Source organism: Corvus cornix, chromosome 4 (genome assembly GCF_000738735.6).
Source record: "Corvus cornix cornix isolate S_Up_H32 chromosome 4, ASM73873v5, whole genome shotgun sequence".
In the NCBI taxonomy this organism is placed as follows: Eukaryota; Metazoa; Chordata; class Aves; order Passeriformes; family Corvidae; genus Corvus; species Corvus cornix.
In genome coordinates, this window is record NC_046334.1 from 62,991,405 (window position 1) to 63,009,838 (window position 18,434).

Sequence of the window (18,434 nt, forward strand, 5' to 3'; positions counted from 1 at the left end):
TTTTGGTTTTGCTATTTAAAACAAAGGAACATACTATCTGTTTAACCAGAAATGATGGTTTGTCTTTTTCTGTGGAGACCTGCTTGAAAAAATCAGGTACATGCTTAGTCACTCCAGTTTAATCTTCCTGAGTGCCTTTGGGAACCAGGAACCTGAGGCTTCAGCAGAGCTGCTGGGCTCAGCTCTGCCAGGAGGCTGCACAGCCAGCTGAACCAAGGAGAAGAAAAGGGAATGGCTACAGGCTGATCACCTGCCTGTGAGAGAGGGGGAAACACCACCCTTGGGTCTGCATATTGTTCTGCCACTACCTGAAATCATCAGGAATTTAATCAGATCCAAATAAAGAAAACTGGGTTTGCCCCAGTTTCAAGATGGGATGAAAATAAAATTTATCGATTAGGAAGCTTCCACATGCCTCCATCATCCCCTAAGATATCTGAAAAATGCTGGTCTTATAAAACAGTGCACACTGGTTTTTTGAGCAGAAACTCTTGTTTGAGTTTACAGGATTGCTCCTCACACCCTGCAGAAACATCCTGCATGTCACTTATATTCAGAAACATAATTCAGAAAATCTGAATGTAGAAATGGCCAGATTTCAATCATTACTTTAATAAAAGTTTTGTTTTCTTGTTTGGGGTTTTTCTGCAACAGCATAATAAGGTTGTCAGTTTTTATTTGTGAGCTAGTTATTATACAAGTCAATTTACATAAAAGGCAATTTTAAGTTGAGAAATACTATCATATTATTATGTTTCTTAGAGAATACCATGGGAAATTGGGTCTGGTCTGCCATATATAATACTTTGATCAGGGATTTAGGAGATAACATAAGATCACTGACAAAAGCTTCATCTCAAAAAGAAAATGGAGACAAGTAACAATAAAGAGGAGTGGTCTATGGCCTAGAGTGGTCCAGATCAGTCAGCTAAATAAAAAGAAGTGTGCAGTATATGCTTTAAAATAGCCAGTGTAAAATCATACCTGTAGGGCCATTTAATTTACCTTATGTTGAAAAGAAGGACCCCTCTGATCTCAGGAAGTGAGTGCTGCACCATGAATTTCCACATTACTTTCCATCTGTGCCAGAAGCCACAGATGCAAACAAATGTTGTTTAATATAAACCTTCATTGAATAACAGATAATTTTGCTCTATAATCAGTGTGGTGGGTATTACCTGTGAGTGCATCTGGAAGGCAGTGCTTGATTGTGATTTCCCCATTAAAGACATGATGAACTGGAGAGGGCTCAAATTAAGTACTGGAAATTGGTGGACTTAATCTGTCCACTAAGAGTAGTAGAATTTAGATTACTGGCTCTTTAATCTGGTGGAGAAATGTATAAGACATCCCCAAGCTGAAGTTAATTCTGAACACATGCAGTTCAGATATGAGCCATACCTTTGCTAGCAGTGAGAGAAATGAGCCAGGACAAATATGGTAGGTCCCCTGCAACAGATTCCCTGCATAAGACTTTTTTTTGTCATCAAGTTTGAATCTTTATTCATGCTGTAGTACAAACAAGATAATTGCATACCCATTTCTGAAAGAATGTCAAAATAAATTATCACAGCTGTTCCCTTTACTTGGTTTGATGATCTATAAATCCTCTTAATATACCTTGATTATTGATTTTTAGCATTAGCTAATAAAAAACAAAACAACACAACTTTCAAGGCTATGAATAAACCTATTTAAAGTTAGCAGACACCTTGCTTTTGCATACAATTATACAATGTAATTGGAAAGGAATAGCACATACATAATCTCAAAGAACACAGAGAATTTTACAAAATGAACTTAATAGCTGTTCCTGGGACATTTTTACTAGATATATCCATTCATAAACAATGAGAAATGCTGACTTGAATGAGCATGTTTGAGGAATTCTACCTTAAAAAGATATCAGACCTATGTGTTTTACTGACATATCTCAAGTCCACTGACTTCTCATGAAATTCAGTTTCATGTATACTTACTCTGTCAATGACTTTGGGGGTTCACTGGTTTTAATCCCAACCTTGGGTCCATTCGTGAGAGAAACTAAAGCCCAGCATCTGCAAGTTTCACAAAAAAAAAAATTGTGGGGTTCTTTTTAGCTTCTTTAGGTTCTTCACAGTAAAGAATGTGATAAAAATGAGGATGCAGTTTCAGAGAGAAAACACATAACGCTGAAATACAAGGGTTATTAAATAGTGTTGAGAAAAAATTCCATGGAAAAATGCAAGGACAGGTTGCTGTACTAAACAAATATAAAATCTATTCATAATTAGCATATCAAACACATAAGGATCAGATATATTAGAAAAAGGCAGAATTTTTACCCTGGATTACTCAGGCAGATCTAGGAATTAAATCCAAATTTTTCCTATCTTAGGCTTTCAACTTAATTAGCTCAACTAGTAAGTGAGCTCTTCCAAATCCTTGAACATTTTTTGTAGGGATTAAAGGCATTTCTCAGATTATTTTTTACCTTTTTTTGAAACTGCTGTGTCAAAAATACAAGAAGCTGAGTGTGTATTGGAGTGGCAAGGAGAGTTCACTGTAGCTCTACACACTAATTTCCCAGAACAGCTCTGTGTATGACTACACATATGAGAACAGCATATTTTTACTTGCTTAACTCATAGCATGAAGCTGGATGATGACTACAAAGCTCTGCTTAGCTGTTTCCAAGACTACTGCTATGTTAATGAAAACAATTATCCGTGAAAGAGACAAAATTCTAAATGCCCTTAAGAGGCACAAAAATTATCTGAATTACAGAAAAAAAAAAATCAGAATTCAGAATAAATTATTAATTTGTAACACATTTCCAAAGAAATTGCAGAGGTTACAAAACTCGAGGGACCTCATCGGCATAAGGAGGGAAAAATGTTTTGAGAATAATTGATTTGCACTGGGCTCACAAGGTAAGAGTTGGGGTACTTCTGAGGAGGTGTGAGTGGTGAGGTGCAACAGAGCTTCAGCTGCAGGTAATCTCCCAGAGCCCTTGTGTGAGAAGGAGCTCGTGGCATTTCTTCTCTCCCTGCCTGAGAAAGACCTTCATTCCCATCTTCCTGCATGGGACCAAGGTTTGAGGAAGCAGCATGCAAAAACCCCTGCGTGGCAAACAAGCAGAAGTCCAGCCCAAGGGTCACTCAGCCTCTGCCGCCACAGATACTGGTCAGGGCAAGGTTACTCCATCTTATTGTTTGGGGCAAGAGAACCCTTCCTGCAGTCTGCCCCACAGATGGGCAAAGGCAGCTGTAGGAGGTGTAGGAGCAGCGGCTTTAGAAAGCCACTATTTCCACTTGTGCTTTGGTTCCCCATTCCTATGAATTTCTGAAGATCTTACTGACTTTGACAGCATTTATTTGTGGAGGGGCTCCCTGCAGGACTGGGGAAAAACTTGTCCCGTTTTCTCCAGATGAAAGCCCATCCCAGCTAAGGATAAGAGTGAGACTCAAGGAGGGGCATAAATATTTTACTTCTATGCTTCTGGAGGGAGATTGGGCCTGTCTTCCTGCATATTTGGAGGGGATGATTGGGGGCTACGTGTTATTATTGTTCCTAAGCAACTCATTTGCTGTGGGAACCCCTGCTATGCCAGTGCACAGAGTTTGCATTATACAGTGTTAATTTTGTCTGGGCAGTTTCTTGATTTTCTTTCCTTACCCTACTGAAAGAGGAGACTTTTGGTCTTGGTTTTTTTAATACACTCAGTGAAACACACAGCGAAAGGTGCATGATAATAGAGGCTCCAAGATAGCTGTGCACTCGTAGTAACTTGTGTTCACATTTAAAAGCCTTAGTCCCTGAGTGTTTCTATGAAAGCAGCATAGTGCAGGCCTATTTATTACCTGCCAATTCCATTTCTTAGAGTGGAGTTGCCTCTGAGCCAGAGTATTTTCTGCAAAAACATGTTCCTGCGGATGGATGTGGGGGCGGGTGGATGTGTGGGTAGGCAGGGTAAAAGGATGGGTGTGATGGGAGGACAGTGCCTAGATATTGCTGTAGAGAATATCCTGGCTATTTATTCCTCAAGGCAGATGGTGCCAGTTGATTACCCTCACCAATAGAGGCTGTACCTGTTAGTGAGGGTGTGAAGAAACATCTCTGCAGTGAGGGGCTGAGGAAAGGCAAACTAAGGTACTCAAGCAAGATCCTGCTGCAGAAAGATTAATGTGTGAAGGTTAAAGGGCTGGGGCTGGGTGAAGTCTGTACAACACAGAGCTGTTAGCCTGAATTACAGGCACTGCTCTGCTGCACGTCCATGAGAAGATAAGTTATGCCCACCCTGTCAGAGGGGATTTTCAGGGCCCAGAGGCACAGTGCCATAATGCCAGGGAAAATTGTCCTGCTGCAGCCACTCTGGCCATGTGTGAGTTCAAACCGAGGTGACTTGTCCAGCCCAGCTTTCTCTGCTCTTTTGATTCAGCATCTGCTTAAACTGCTCCTGAGCTTAGGATAGAGCTCTCGTCTGTGTGCTTGTGCTCCTTCCTCTGCTCCTTCCTCCATCCCAAGGGCTTTGTGCACCTGTCCCTGAGCAGCTCAGCACTGATTCCTGGAAGATTAGCCCTTCCACTGCACAAGGTGGGGTTAATTTTTTCTTGATGTGCTTGCTGAGAGTGGTCTCTGTAATAAATAACTATAATCAAAATGGCCTCATCATAGAGGCTTCATACTGTTTCTACAGTCTTATGTTTGATTGCTTTCATTTCCACTGCGTTGGTTTTCCCAGTGGCTTTAAGAGACTTATCTTGGATTTGCACTGACTCAGGGAAAACAAAATCAAACCATCTTTGTAAGATGTGGGGGAGATTTTGAGCAAGTAAAGCAGGAAAAGGAGAATTTCAATAGTACAGCAAAAGAACACATGCTGGTTTTTCATGTGTTGGCTCCTGGAACTTCACTGCAACACTAAATAAATTGCCTCAGCAGTTTCTGAAAAATGCCATTTAATGTTTACTGGCCCCTGGAAGTGCTAAACATTGTCACATTTGTTGAAAATGCCAGTAAAAGGCTCCTGAGAATTTCATCCCCATGCCTGAAGCTTTGATAAGTTTTATAACAATCTGGTGTAGTACAGCATTTCTAGTAAGACCTACTGTGTTTGTGAGGCACTGAAAAATAGCAAAAAAATGCACTTTAATCTTTATTCCTGTCAAGTTAAAAATTTACTGATAAACCAAATCCTTAAAAAGAGACAAAACAGATGAAAATGGAAGGAGGCTATATGCGCTCCCATGTTCAGTAGGATTCCACTCACCATCTTATTTTTCTGCAGACTACAGAAGAATTGTACCTTCATAAAATATAAAATTCTGGTTATAGACCAAGTCCTGAATATTTAATTAAATCAGAAGTAACTCTATTGTAGAACCAGTCTGGGGAAAGAACTGACATAGTTTGGATATTTTGAAGAACTTGTACCTGAGTTATGAAAAACAGAGATTCAAGTACCTGTGCCACTTGCTTGAGGCAACAGTGCTCCTCTACTAATATTTCAGACTTGCATCATAGTTGTAAAGCTTCATGGTGTAAAAGCTAGTTAGTGTTTGCTTACTTCCTGACACAAACTTCACTGAAATCAATATATTTTGCTGCTCAGTAAAAAAAAAGAATAGCATATTTTTGCCTTCACACTTTTGCATTGTACTCTAGGAAAAAAAACTTAAACAAGCCAGACAGCTTGATTCCAAAGCCAAATTTTGCAATCTAGAATTCTGTTTCTACCTGCTGCTTCATGTTGAAGAAGAGGAAGAAGACAAAATGAAATAGTGTGAGAAAGAGGAAGTGTTGACACACATCCATACATAACTATTTTTAGAGTTGTATGTCAACTGAAACTAGCTTGAGTTTCTGTGAATGTTTTTTTTCCTGTCATCTTCCAGTATTTGTGCACTTCCATTTCCATTAAGAATATCAAGAATAGAATCATAGAATCACTTAGGTTGGAAACGACCCTAAAGATCATCGAGTCCAGCTGTTAACCCAGGACTGCCAAATCCCCACTATACCACGTCCCTCCATGTCACATCTACATTTAAAAGATATTTAGAGGTCTTTTAAATACCTCCAGGGATGATGTGTCAACCACATGCCTGGGAAGCCCATTTCAAAGCTTGACAACTCTTTTTGTGAAGAAATTATTCCTACTGTACAATCTAAATGAACTTGAGGCTGTTTCCTCTCATCCTGTTACTTGTTAGCTGGGAGAAAAGATTGATGCCCTACAACTTCTTTTCAGGTACTTGTAGAAAGTGATAAGGTTCTCCATGTGTCTCATTTCCCCAGGCTAAACAACCCCAGCTCCCTCAGCCACTGCTTATAAGATTTGTGTTCCAGACCCTTCACCAGCTCTGTTGCCCTCCATCTTCCAAAATAAAATATTGTCTTCTGGAATAATTTTGAGATCAGTTTTTGCAGACTGTAGGAATATGTCTAGTTTGCATAAAGAGAAATATGACTCTAAAGATTTTTGCAAGTGTAGACTTTTGATACAATCTGTTGAACTTTGAGATTCCTCATTACAGTACTTTGGCAATTTTGAAGCAATTTCAGTCTGCAGAACTGTGGCATGGTTGAGCTTCATATTTCTGCTCCAAATTTTTCCCCTGAAAAGTAGAGGCCTAGTGAAGGAATATGTGGGCTTTACACACGTGGAGTTTTCCTTCTTTCCATTTTAGGAAGATCTTTAGGACAAAGTTATTCCACAGGTGGTAAATGTGCCTACTGGAATTCTGCAACAGGAACAGTCTTTCAGAATTGTATTGTACTGATGAGTCAGGATTCACATCTTTTCTTTAGAGACTAACAGGATGTCACTTGTACATAATACTACTATCTGCTTGCTTATTTGTCTTATTTTTCCAGAAAGAATAAAATCTGAATTAGTGTAGTAGCCCTGCTTGTTCAAAGACACTATAGTTCAAATCCTAGTAAAATAGGCCTCTGAAAAGAAAGAGGGAATGAAAAAGAGCAAAAGAATAATAATTTTAAAAAGTTGCTCTTGAGACTTGACAGACTCTGACTTCACTAAAGCTTCATTAGCTAAATGTAATGTGACAACAACACACCTGCAGCCACTGTGGTAGTGAGAAGATATTTCTCTGTGAGAAGATATTTCTCTATGCTTGTCAGGAACTATGAGTACCAGATATATTTACAGGACATACTGAAAAATCTCATGGGTATTAACCAGTCTTACTCACTTTTGAAATGGGTCACATTTTAGCAAGTGCCCCAGAAGTGAAAAGCTTTTTTTGTAACATCTGTTCCATGAGTCATTCCATTTCCCCCATGTTGGTTAATATAATTTAATTTCCCTCTCATCACCTGTCATAAGAGAATCTGGGAAAAAGGGTTGCTTTTCTCTGTACTTGCAAATTAATTGATATAATTCGTTTGAGGTTTCCTTCTTTCATAGTGCTTTCTTAAAATTAGAACCAAATTAAATGTGTTCCTAGCCATTGCAGAATACATTGATTAGAGCTGAACTATGGGCAGTTGTGATCTACATTGAAATTTGCATGACACATCTCTCCTGGAATGAAACTAAAAAAGGAATTTGGATCTTACCCTATTCTTTTCCAATAAATACAGTCCATTCACCATTAAATCCAGTAAGTTGTGGTCAATATTTAGAACAGATCAGTGTGTACGTTTTTGAATGATGCAGCTACTAGAGTAAGTCTCAAGTACTTACCTAATCTGTGTTAACTAAACAGTCTATGTTTATGACAGGATAATTATTGGCAAGAACATCTTTAGTTTTACTTTTCTTAACTGTATTGCAGCAGTCTCCACAGTCCCCAGTTTCCACCTAGACATCATCCTTGATAAACACTGTAAGAACTTGGTTGTGAAAATATGTGTGTTAGAGTATGGCTGCTGTGAGCATTTGCAATGATAGAAGCATCTGTCTGCTTATCTATGAAAAAGTAACAGGAGTACATGTGTTTTCAGGGGCTAAGGAGGCACTGCCCACCTTTGCAAGCCCACCACAGCAAGTCTGAGCCTTCTGGTTTCACACAGGCTTCCAGCCTCATAAACTGAAGGTAAGACTGAAAGGTGTCTGGTGTGAAGTGTTATGGGGTTGCTGCCTGTAAATGGGAAAGGGTCAGCAGAGGACTCACACCCCCCGGGAAGTTATGTGCATGTTTACCTTGTCACACTAACAAAGCTCCAAAAGCAAAAGGAGAAATCCAACAATGTCATCCCTACTGGGTTCTTTGACCAGAATATTGTTGCAGGGGACCATACAACGCACTGCACATGTGAAAAATCAGGATAATTTTTCTCCCATCTTTTTGCCACTTTTTATTTTCTTGTCTTATTTCAATGTATTCTTTCTGCATCAGTATTTAGAAACAATTCATTCTTCATTTGAAAAGGTCGTATGAGAGAAATTGTAGAAGAGAGAGAGAAAGAAAGAGACAGAAGTTGTCCTCTGTCTGGATCCAAGAGGAAGCAGCTTCCCAGGTAGCTATCACAGTAAGGGAACAGCACATCTAGATTGTTTCTGTGATGATAGAAAATAGCATCTGCCCCTCTTGACACCACTACACAGGCAGCCTCTGATCCCAGATGGATAACATAAAAGCTCCATAACCTTGTGATACTGTGAAATGAAAGGTAGGTCATATATGGGTTCTGCCTAGTAGGAACTGTAAGAATTGCTGCTGTGAGAGAGCGGGAAATTGCAGAACCTTTGCTCTGTAAGGATACAGCCAGGTTCTTCCATGATGGCTCATTTCTTCCCAACCCTTCCCAAACAGTGTCAGCTCCCTGGTGATAGAAGTGCAACAATTGAACTCTGAGAAAACTGGTATTATGCTTTTATAGATTTCTTTTCCCTCAAATGCTTGCACAAATATATATTGGATTTTTGTTCGTCAAGCATAAGCTCTGTCAAATGTATCTGTGCTGCTTTAACTTTGGAAATGACAGCTTTCTGATCAAAGAAAACATTCATTTTCTTTCCATCCTGAGGAATAGTACAGTACTGGTTTGCTTCCAAATAACACATCTCATGTCTTGTTGCTTTGCTCTTTCCTTAAGACATATCACTTACCATAGCAAGCTTTTCAATTAGGGCATGATCCAAAACTTTAACTACCCTTGGGGGAAAAAAGCCCAACAAAACCTACATTGCCTTCAGGCTCTTTCAAGCAGTTTTATGTACAGTTATTCACACAGTGGTCACACTTGCGTGACAAGGCTACAATATATACAGCATTTCCTTAGGATATTAATAGTAATTTTGGATACTAGGAAAGCTACCTTTTCTTCTCCTTTTTCTTCATGTCAGTTCTGGCGATCAGCTGTGAAATGTGACAGTAATTAGACATGGCAGCTTTTTTCTGTACCAGTGTTTTGATTCACCAAAACTTACTCTGTCTTCTCTCTTTTTTTTTTTTTCTTCCCAAATTAAAGACAAAGATTCATGGCATCTTTGGAAATTAGCCACGTGATCCACATTTCTGACAGCTGCAGAGGGGGAATTTCTGCTCTCTTTCATGTCTGTCTTTTCAGCTTTTGCCAGAATGTGGTAACAGAAAGAACCTTTCTGACCACCACGCTATCGTGTTATCAGTGTGACTGCAAAATGGTAGAGACTTTAGTTTTCCACAGAGTGTGCCAGCATTGCCCTAATGTGGACACTTGCTCAATCAGCTGGTGAGTCCAAGCAGTCAAAGCAGAGTCTCTAACAAAGAAACACCCCTCATTGCCGGCCAGCGGCAATGGGGTGGTAGTGTGAATGCCCAGAAGGCAACCATAGCAAGCGTGGTAGGGGGAAAGGGCAAGAAATCCCTCAGATGGACGGGGGGAAGCCTGCCAAGGGGAACAGACAGCAGATCTTAAACAGGTTTCGGGAACGCTGGATGCAGCCGCTGTGCTCAGGATGTGGCTGAGCACAGCGCAGGGATCAAACTACCAGTAACTCATCTCCAGGTCTGATCCTTCCTGAGCTGCACACTAGCTGAAAGTTGGGCTTCCTGCCGCTCTCGCCTGCGATCCGGGAGTGGATCAGCCCGACGCCGCGATCCCTGGCTGAGCCTGTGCCTCGCAGCCGCTCGTCTGCGCATGAGTCGCTGCGGGAGGCTCCGCGGCTGGAGTATTTGAGGGGCTGGGCAGCGGGGGAAGATGCTCAGAGCCTGCGGAGGCCGCGCGCCCGGCGGAGCGGAGCGGCGGCGGGACATGGAGGGGGCGCGGGCTGCGGCGCGGGGCGGGCCGCGCTGCCCGGCCTGAGGGACAGCGGGGCGGCCGTCGGGCAGCGCCGCTTCAGCACCGCGGACAGCGCAGGGCGAGCCCCGCGCCCTCCGGCCCGCCGCGCCTCCGGTCCCGCTCCCCCGGGCGCTCTTCCCTGGGCCCCGGTCCCCGGGCGCCCCGGACCCCCTATCTCCCGCTCCGATTCTCGGGTACCCCCACCGCCCCCCTATCTCCCGATCCGGTGGCTGCGTGCCTCGGAGCCGCTACCCTCGGCTCCGGCCACGCTCCTGCCGGCCCCCGCTCCCCGCTCCCTGACCGCTGTCAGTAAGCCCCGGCCCCGCTGTCCCTGGCGGCCTCCCCGCTCTGCCCCGGCCGGCCGCCCAGCTCTGCTCCCCTCGCCCCTCTCTCCGCACCTTCGACTCCGCTCCCCGCCCCTGCCCTGCTCCCTGCGCCCCGCTGCCCCCAGCGCTGCCCCCGGCCCCTGCCCCGCCGCCGGCACCATGCGCGGGCGGCCGCGTTGGGCGGCAGGCGAGGCTGCGGTGCCGGCGCGGGTGCCCCCTTCCTCCTGCCCTCGCCCGCTCCAGGCGACCCGCTGAGAGATGGACTTGGCAGGCGTGCTGCTGGCGCTGCTCCTCGTGCTGGTGCTGGTGGTCTCTCTGCTCTCCAACCTCCTGGTGCTGCTATGCTTCGTCTACAGTACGGAGATCCGCAAGCAGGTCGCCGGGGTATTCCTGGTGAACTTATCCTTCTGCAACCTGCTTCTCACCGTTCTGAACATGCCTTTTACCCTGCTGGGCATCCTGAGGAACCAGCAGCCCCTCGGGGGCTGCGTCTGCAAGGCGGTGGGTTTCCTGGAAACTTTCCTGACTTCCAACACGATGCTGAGCATGGCAGCACTCAGCATCGACAAATGGATTGCCGTGGTGTTCCCCCTAAGCTACACCAGCAAGATGCGGTATAAGGACGCTGTGATACTGATGGGCTATTCGTGGTTCCACTCCCTCACGTTCCCCTTGGTATCCTTGTTTTACTCATGGGTAGATTATAACAGCGTTTATGCCTCTTGCACCTTACACCTGAAGGAAGAGACGGAGCGGAGAAGGTTTACAGTGTTCACCATTGTCTTTCACTCCACCAGTTTCATGCTGTCTCTGGTGATCTTGTGTTTCACCTATTTAAAGGTGTTGAAAGTTGCCCGGTTCCACTGCAAGCGGATAGACATTATTACCATGCAGACTCTGGTTTTGCTGGTGGATATCCACCCCAGGTAATGCGTGCGCGTTCGGATTCACAGCCCCCGGTCACTCCCGGTAGTTACCCCGGGCGAGAGCGATATCCCGCCCCTCCAGCGACCCTTCCCGCTGCCCCGGCCGCATGGCGAGCGCTTCTGCCTCTAGTTTCAAACGCTGCTTACAGTGCCAGGAACGGTGGCTTGTGCATTTGTAGCCTTCTCTGTTCAAATGCTAATCGGGCTCTCCGGGTTATCCCACTTGCCTGAGCTCCCTTTAAGCGGGAGTGACTGCTTTGTTGAGCGCGATCGTCCGAGGCTCGGCGGGGCTGGGGCTACCCTCCTCCCCTCCGGGCTGCCCTCATCTCCCCGGGGGATTGCCTTCTTGTGCCCCGAGAGGCTGCCCTCCTCCCGTCAGGACTGCCTTCCTCTGCCCCGGGAGGCTGCCCTCCTCCCCTCGGGGCTGCCCTTCCCCGCACCGGGCTGCCCTCCTCTCCCCAGGGGCTGCCTTCCTCTCCCTTTCCCTTCCCGGGCGCAGGGGCTCCCGGGCATTGAGAGGGTTCTTCCCCTTTCCCTTGGGCTCACGTCTCACCTCCTCCCTTCCTGCCTTAACACCCTTACTGCTCTTTTCCCTTCGTAGTGTGAAGCAGCGCTGTCTGAACGAGCAGAAACGGAGGAGGCAGCGGGCTACCAAGAAAATCAGTATTTTTATAGGGTCGTTCGTGATCTGTTTTGGTCCTTACATTATCACCAGGTTAGTATTCCCTGTCGGGGTGGGGGACTTAGCGGGACCATGATGTCCTGTGATGCGCAAGTGCCCGGGGGTCCTACAGCTAATTTTGGGGTGCCAGAACCGAACAGACCCTCGGGGCCGGTTTTGTGGGGCAGAACACACACACACACACACACACACACACACACACGCAAACACACCCTGACACGCCGCTCCTGCCCGCACACCCAGTCCTAGGGCACAGCCCCGGCAGGACCTGGCTCTCTTTCCCTCATTGCAGCCGGGTCTGGGCGCCTCTGCCAAGAGCAAGTGGCTTTTAGGACAAGTACCAGGAATTAATTACCTGCCAGTGGGAGATAAAAGCAGTTTAAAAGACTTGACACCCTTCCTTATTAGCACAACCCTAGCAATAGAGAGGAAAACAGACAGACGTTCCTGATTAGCTTGGCTATTTTTTTTTTTTTTTTTTTTTTTTAAGGCATACGGCCAAGCTTGCTGCTTTTGGAACCTGAGTTGATATAATTTAAATTTGTCCAGGCTGATAATTTTTCTAATAAGAATTCTGTCTGGAAACATTAATGCCTGTAAATATATTGCTAATGGTGCAGCCCAGACTTGTGTTGAGGTGTCAAAGTTATCTCTGAGGAAAACCAATAATTAGACTCCTAAAATATATAGGAAACACGATATTCCTCAACTGGACAGAATTATAAGCATCCATCCTGGTGGTTTGCACCTTTTTAAGTGTCCACATCACTGTTGTTATGTATTTGTGTAGTCTTCATACAATAGATGATTATTTTTATTTTTAAATCTTGCATAAACCAGTGAGCTGGAAGTCAGTGTAACTGTACTGAATTGCAGCCCCCCAGGATTTAGCCTTTCATCTCTAAACTAAAATGGGCTACATCTTTCACAAGTGATTTTTAAAAAATATTTCCCACTTCACAGTGTGTTCAAGACAGCCTTGAAGAGTGCTGTCTTGTGTTGAGGAAGGTGCACTAGTGTGCAAAACACCCTGGTGAAGGCTTCTTCAAGGTTGTTACCAAGCTGCCAGTGTCTGCAGCCACACCAGCTCACAGAAACTGGCCAGCTTTAGTGCTCTGATCTTACAGAGTCACACACATATAGGCCATTAATGGTCAGTGTCACTGCCCTTTTCTGATAGGAGTAGGGGATAAGTTAAGGCCAGTGCACTAAACAGACAATATTTTTTTAGTTTTTAAAGTGACATTTTTTTCAGTTCCCATTTACAAAGGGATTCCTTCCTGGTTGCCTGGATAGCTACATCTTTTTTCTGCAGTTTGAAAGGATTATTACAAATATTAGCATTACATCACAGAGTTAAAAGGTTAATTTATCACTGTTCAGTACATTTTGAGTAATTTTCTATTCACTTTTGCCATAATTAGGATGTAATTATGTTGAGCAAAGTGGATTTTGCCATCTTCTTTCCATCTGAACCTTACCAAACTCAGCAAATTCCAAATGTGGCCACATTTTTCAGGATGGAGGTTATTTCTCATAAACTTCTAAAATAAAAGTTAATTCCTTCTTCAGACCTTGCATTTGGCAAATGTGAGGTGGTGCATTTTCTATGTGTGACAAACTGGTACCTACTGAATCACTACAGAGAAGGTTGAGGGCTGGTTTATGGAAATGTGTGTCAAGGTACAGCTTCTGTCTCAGTCACAAGGACTGAGCTGGTTCAGTGGCAGCAGAACAGGAAGTATTTGGGGAGCACATCCTAAAAGGCTCTGTGTCCCAAAGACAAGACAGTGCCAAGACAGCACTACACAAAAGGTGGTGATGGAGGTGAGCTTGGAGGACTTGCTGCCATGCCTGTTTCTCCATTCTTCCCTCATTCTGCTTTTTAGGGGGATGGCACTGAAGCAGTGTCTGGGGAAGCAATGTGAAAGCCATCCTCCCTGTTTTCCTGCTCTTGGCCTGGTGATTCAGGTTGCATTGTGTGCTCAGGATTTGCTCCTCACTTCAGAAATATGAATGAGATTAGGATCATTAGCAATATATTTGTCTGTTCACTAAGAGACGACAGATGAATTTCATCTCTTTTGTAACAGCACTAAAACCAAGAAAACTATACTAAGATTCATTCAGATGGGTATTTCTAAGTCTGACTTGTTTTGGCCAGACCCTTTATTTTATTAAAATCTGTGCAATTTTTCTTCTGTTGGCTTCAGTGCAATTAAATTTGGATCCATAATGCCTTAATGGGAACATAGCAATACATCTATTTTCAAGACTGAAAAGTGTCTTAGTCTTCTTATTTAGAGTCTTTATAAAAACATCAATTGTGTAAATATCAATTATATTTTTCTTGTATTAGGATGATATGCAGGATGGGGTAAACCTAAGCAATCATGTAGCAAATGTCATTTATTGTACATTTATTTGTCATATTTTGTGTCTTCCTGTTCTACCTATTTTGAATTCACTGGAACTTTTTCTGAGCAGCTTCAAACAGAAGTAATCTGTTTTTTTTAATGCACTTGCCATAGGAATGATTTAACTTTTAGTTATACAAATAAGAAATTTTCCTGTCTCTTGCTGTAATGTTCAGTCCGAATGATGGTAAATCAGCTTTTCTATGAGGAGGGATTGGAACAGCTTCAAAAGTCAACACCCTGCAAGTTGGAGCTCTGCATTTTGGAAAGAGGACAGAAGGTTCTTCACGCCTTGAGAAAGCTTCTGATCTTACATCTTCAAACAATGATGTCTCAGAGTACAGAAAAGGGCTATTTTATCTCCCAGAACATTTTCTTTTCTTCTGGGATGAATAGAGCAAAGTAGGATACTCTTGCTCCTGCAAAAAGTTTTACAAAAGATATACAGAAAATAAAAATTCCTCACCCTGTTCTTTCTACCTTCCTGAAGGGTTTGCCCACTGCAGATGAGCTGGGAGAGACATTTGCTGGAACAGTCTGAAGGATTGCCCTCACTTTTGTGGAAAAGTTGTTTAACCTAGTTGCAGTTTCTGCCCCCATGATTAATACATCCCTCCCACTTGAGGTGCTGAGGCCACTAATCATCCGTGAAGCACAGACCAGGAGACACAGGTCTGGAGGCAGCTGACTGGTCATATAATGATGATAAAATGTTGTCTCCTTGTTTTCTTTGGCCAAACTAGCAGTCAGCTAAATGCACACAAAAACTTCCATGGCTAAGTAGTTGTAGGTGTGCTCCTTAACACAGTGGGGGATTGCAGCTGCCAGTCAGACCCCTCTGAGTTACTGCCAGGTTATTCTTCACACTGCAGTGGTCTCACGTGAATCAACTTTGCATCTGTGTTAATTCACCACAGTGGTGTAGTGAAGGTTCGCTGGTCTGTCTCTGAGGGGATGGATTCCATGATCTAGACTGGGTTTCTGGAGTCATTTGAGATGCTGCATAGTATCCAGGTCCTTTACCTAGGCTGGCAGATATGCCACAGGACCTAAAGCAGATCTTCCAGGAGCAGCAGCCTGATGCCAGTGGGGTTAAGTCCAAATGTCTCAAGTGTCACGAGACAGCTCTACTCAGGCAGCTGAGGTCAGGGAGTCTGGGTGCCCCGAGTCTCATGTGTCTATCTCAAGTTTGCTGGGGGAGAGAGGTAGTCATTTATGTCACCACAATTTTGACTGCTTACCAGAACAGCTCAGTAACTTCAGAAAGTGAGCAGTAAACTGCAGCACTCTCTTATCTCCGATGCACAGAAGCATTGCCACTGAAAACACTTTTTTCCTCTTTCCATAGAAGGAATTGATTTTTGCCTCCCAGTGGCCTTGCTAGGAAAGTTCTCTTTGCCCTTATTGAATGTGAGGAGTAAGTACATGGCCCTTCTCCTGCAGGGACTGTGTACTGTAAGAAATAAATGTTACTTGAATGTTTCATGAAGCATGAGTTGAGCTCTGGGCTCAGTGTGAATATAACACTCAAGTGTTTCCATTTCTCTTTAATGTTTAACAGGTTGATAGAGCTCCTTCCTTTTGTTACCATAAATTACTACTGGGGAATTATAAGCAAGTGCCTCACCTACAGTAAGGCTGCATCAGATCCGTTTGTTTACTCACTTTTACGTCAACAGTACAAAAAAGTTCTGATCAACATCGTCAACAGGATACTTAAGAGGGACCTGTATCCATCATCGGGGTACAACAGTTCTCTCGACACTGAAAACGACTACTGCTTGCACAGAACAAACTGACAGCATGAAAGCATTCCCCTTCCAGGGAGACAAGTGTTTGCTGCTGCTGGAAAGCTGCCTTTCTCCTCTGATGCTGACAGTGGTGACAGTGTCTCCAGGGTGTGAAGGCTGCATTAATGTGACACATTTCATCGTGGACTTTCATAAAAGGCTCTTCCCTGGTCTGCAGCCAAGCACAATTCATGGCAAAGCCTTGTCCCCGCGTGAATAGAGTTGGCTTGAGGGGTTTTAAGAGAACCTTTCGAGGCTTTAGAGAAGCTTAGACAGCTCTTAATGTTTCATGTGTGAAGACTTGGTATGACTTGGAGCATTCCATATGAGACATGATATTCCAGTGTCTTCTGGGAGCACAGGAATCCCCACATTGGAAGGACAGGTTCAGAGTCCTTAGTGCTGCACGTGTAACTTGGCAGCCCAGGATCTGCTGTTAGTTTTGAACATAAAAAATAGGTCTTCTAATTGATTGATTTATTGTATAATTGCCTCAAGTGAGTCAGCACTTTGAATCTGAGATTGCTATTATTATTATTATTATTATTATTTATTACTAGGCATCATGATTGTAACATAGCCTTTAGGAAGTGGTACATATATTTGATATGCCAGTATTCTATCAAGCATAACCAAAGTCCACATATCTGAGTTACTAATATTTAGCACTTCAGTGGTATGTGATTACAATAATTGCAGCAACAGTAACGAAGACATGTACGGAATTTAGTTAAATAGCACTGTAGTTCCATCACTGAGCTAGTAGTCCTATTCAAGCAAGCTTTTATTCAGAAAAAAAAATCAGTAGAAGTGACAGGTACCTTTGTGTTTAAGATATATTACTTCAACTATCTGTTTTCAAAGAAAAGGCTAAAATATATTAAATCTTTTTTAAGGGATATATAATGTGTAAAATATTTCATGCATTGGCTATATATGGTGGATTGTCATAATACTGTACAATCTTTTCATTAATAATGATCAATTAATTTGGTGATTTTAACTGACAACAAGAGATGTGAGAAATATTATAACAGACCTGCTGCCAAATGCCCAGAAATATAAAGCTGCTTTGTTATTATATGTATTTTTCTCTTTTATTTCTTTTTAAATTTAAACAGGCTTTGGAAAAATGTGGGAATTATTTTTGAACAACATTCCTTTCATTATATAAGACATTTATTAAAATTAAAGAATTCTATGGCATTCAACAAACTACTATTTTCTAATTGAATACATAAAGGGAAAACTAAAGCGATTCTAAACTATATTTTAAGAAGAATAAAAAGAAAGATGACAGTAAAGTACTCTTATTTTTTATGTAACAATGGACTTGACCCTATAAAGCATTGAGAAGGCTATTTCTGGTCAAACTAAGCATATAAGCATGTGATTAGGCACAAATATGATTTTCTTTGAAGCTAACAGCTCTATTTCCATGCTGAAAATTAACCACACACTTAACCGTTTTGCAAAATCAGTGTTGAGCAGTCTGCACATTGAGAGGGTTTTTCCCACCATCCACAGTGAGGAAGGAGAGTGTCTTATTTAACCCCACTGAAGTCAAAGATAGATGATGCTGCCTAACAAATACAGTGTTTTCTTACCTCCTGCTTTTATCTCTGGGGCCTTTATGATGCTTTTTTTTTTTCCCCATGCAAGTACCTTAGGCCTCTGTGCTTTGCATCTATAGTTCTGCCTGTGTTTAAATTGAATGTACTATAATGGTTTTGTCTTCTTAGTAAAGTATTTGTACTCTCTTCAATTTTGTGTAAATACAGTATTTCAGAAAAAAAAAAAAAAGTTGTCTATGGAATGTTTTCAGTTTAACTCTCCTCCTGTCTCCCCATGCCTCCCCCTCTACCATGCCTCTAGAAAAACCTGATGTTTCAGTCTTTCATTTCAGCTGCACCATAAGGACCCGATAACTCTGGGGGGAGTGTGAGGGATGCTAAATTTTCAGTAATTTTTTAGTCAGTTTTGTGCCAAAAAGTTTTAATGGCCTACAGTAGCTGTCCATGAATAAACATGAGCTTAATGATACCTACAGTTGTTAGCTTACCCCTCGTTTCCTTAACAAA

General features: G+C 42.9%; 1 protein-coding gene across 1 annotated transcript; it reads left to right on the forward strand.

Annotated features, from left to right (window-relative positions):
* Positions 1-10,695: 10,695 nt before the first annotated feature.
* Positions 10,696-17,436, forward strand: GPR78 (G protein-coupled receptor 78). Its single transcript, XM_010402203.3, has 3 exons — positions 10,696-11,464; positions 12,066-12,179; positions 16,125-17,436. The coding sequence occupies exons 1-3, from the start codon at positions 10,797-10,799 to the stop codon at positions 16,360-16,362; spliced, it is 1,020 nt and encodes a 339-aa protein (XP_010400505.2). The 5' UTR covers positions 10,696-10,796; the 3' UTR covers positions 16,363-17,436.
* The last annotated feature ends 998 nt before the right edge of the window (positions 17,437-18,434 follow it).

What these genes read in the sequence shown, in the direction of transcription:
- GPR78 (XM_010402203.3), top strand. Translation starts at nt 10,797, where the DNA reads ATGGACTTGGCAGGCGTGCTGCTGGCGCTGCTCCTCGTGCTGGTGCTG. An exon ending in CTGGTGGATATCCACCCCAG is followed by an intron (nt 11,465 to 12,065) that starts GTAATGCGTGCG and finishes TTCCCTTCGTAG; the next exon opens with TGTGAAGCAGCGCTGTCTGA. An exon ending in GGTCCTTACATTATCACCAG is followed by an intron (nt 12,180 to 16,124) that starts GTTAGTATTCCC and finishes AATGTTTAACAG; the next exon opens with GTTGATAGAGCTCCTTCCTT.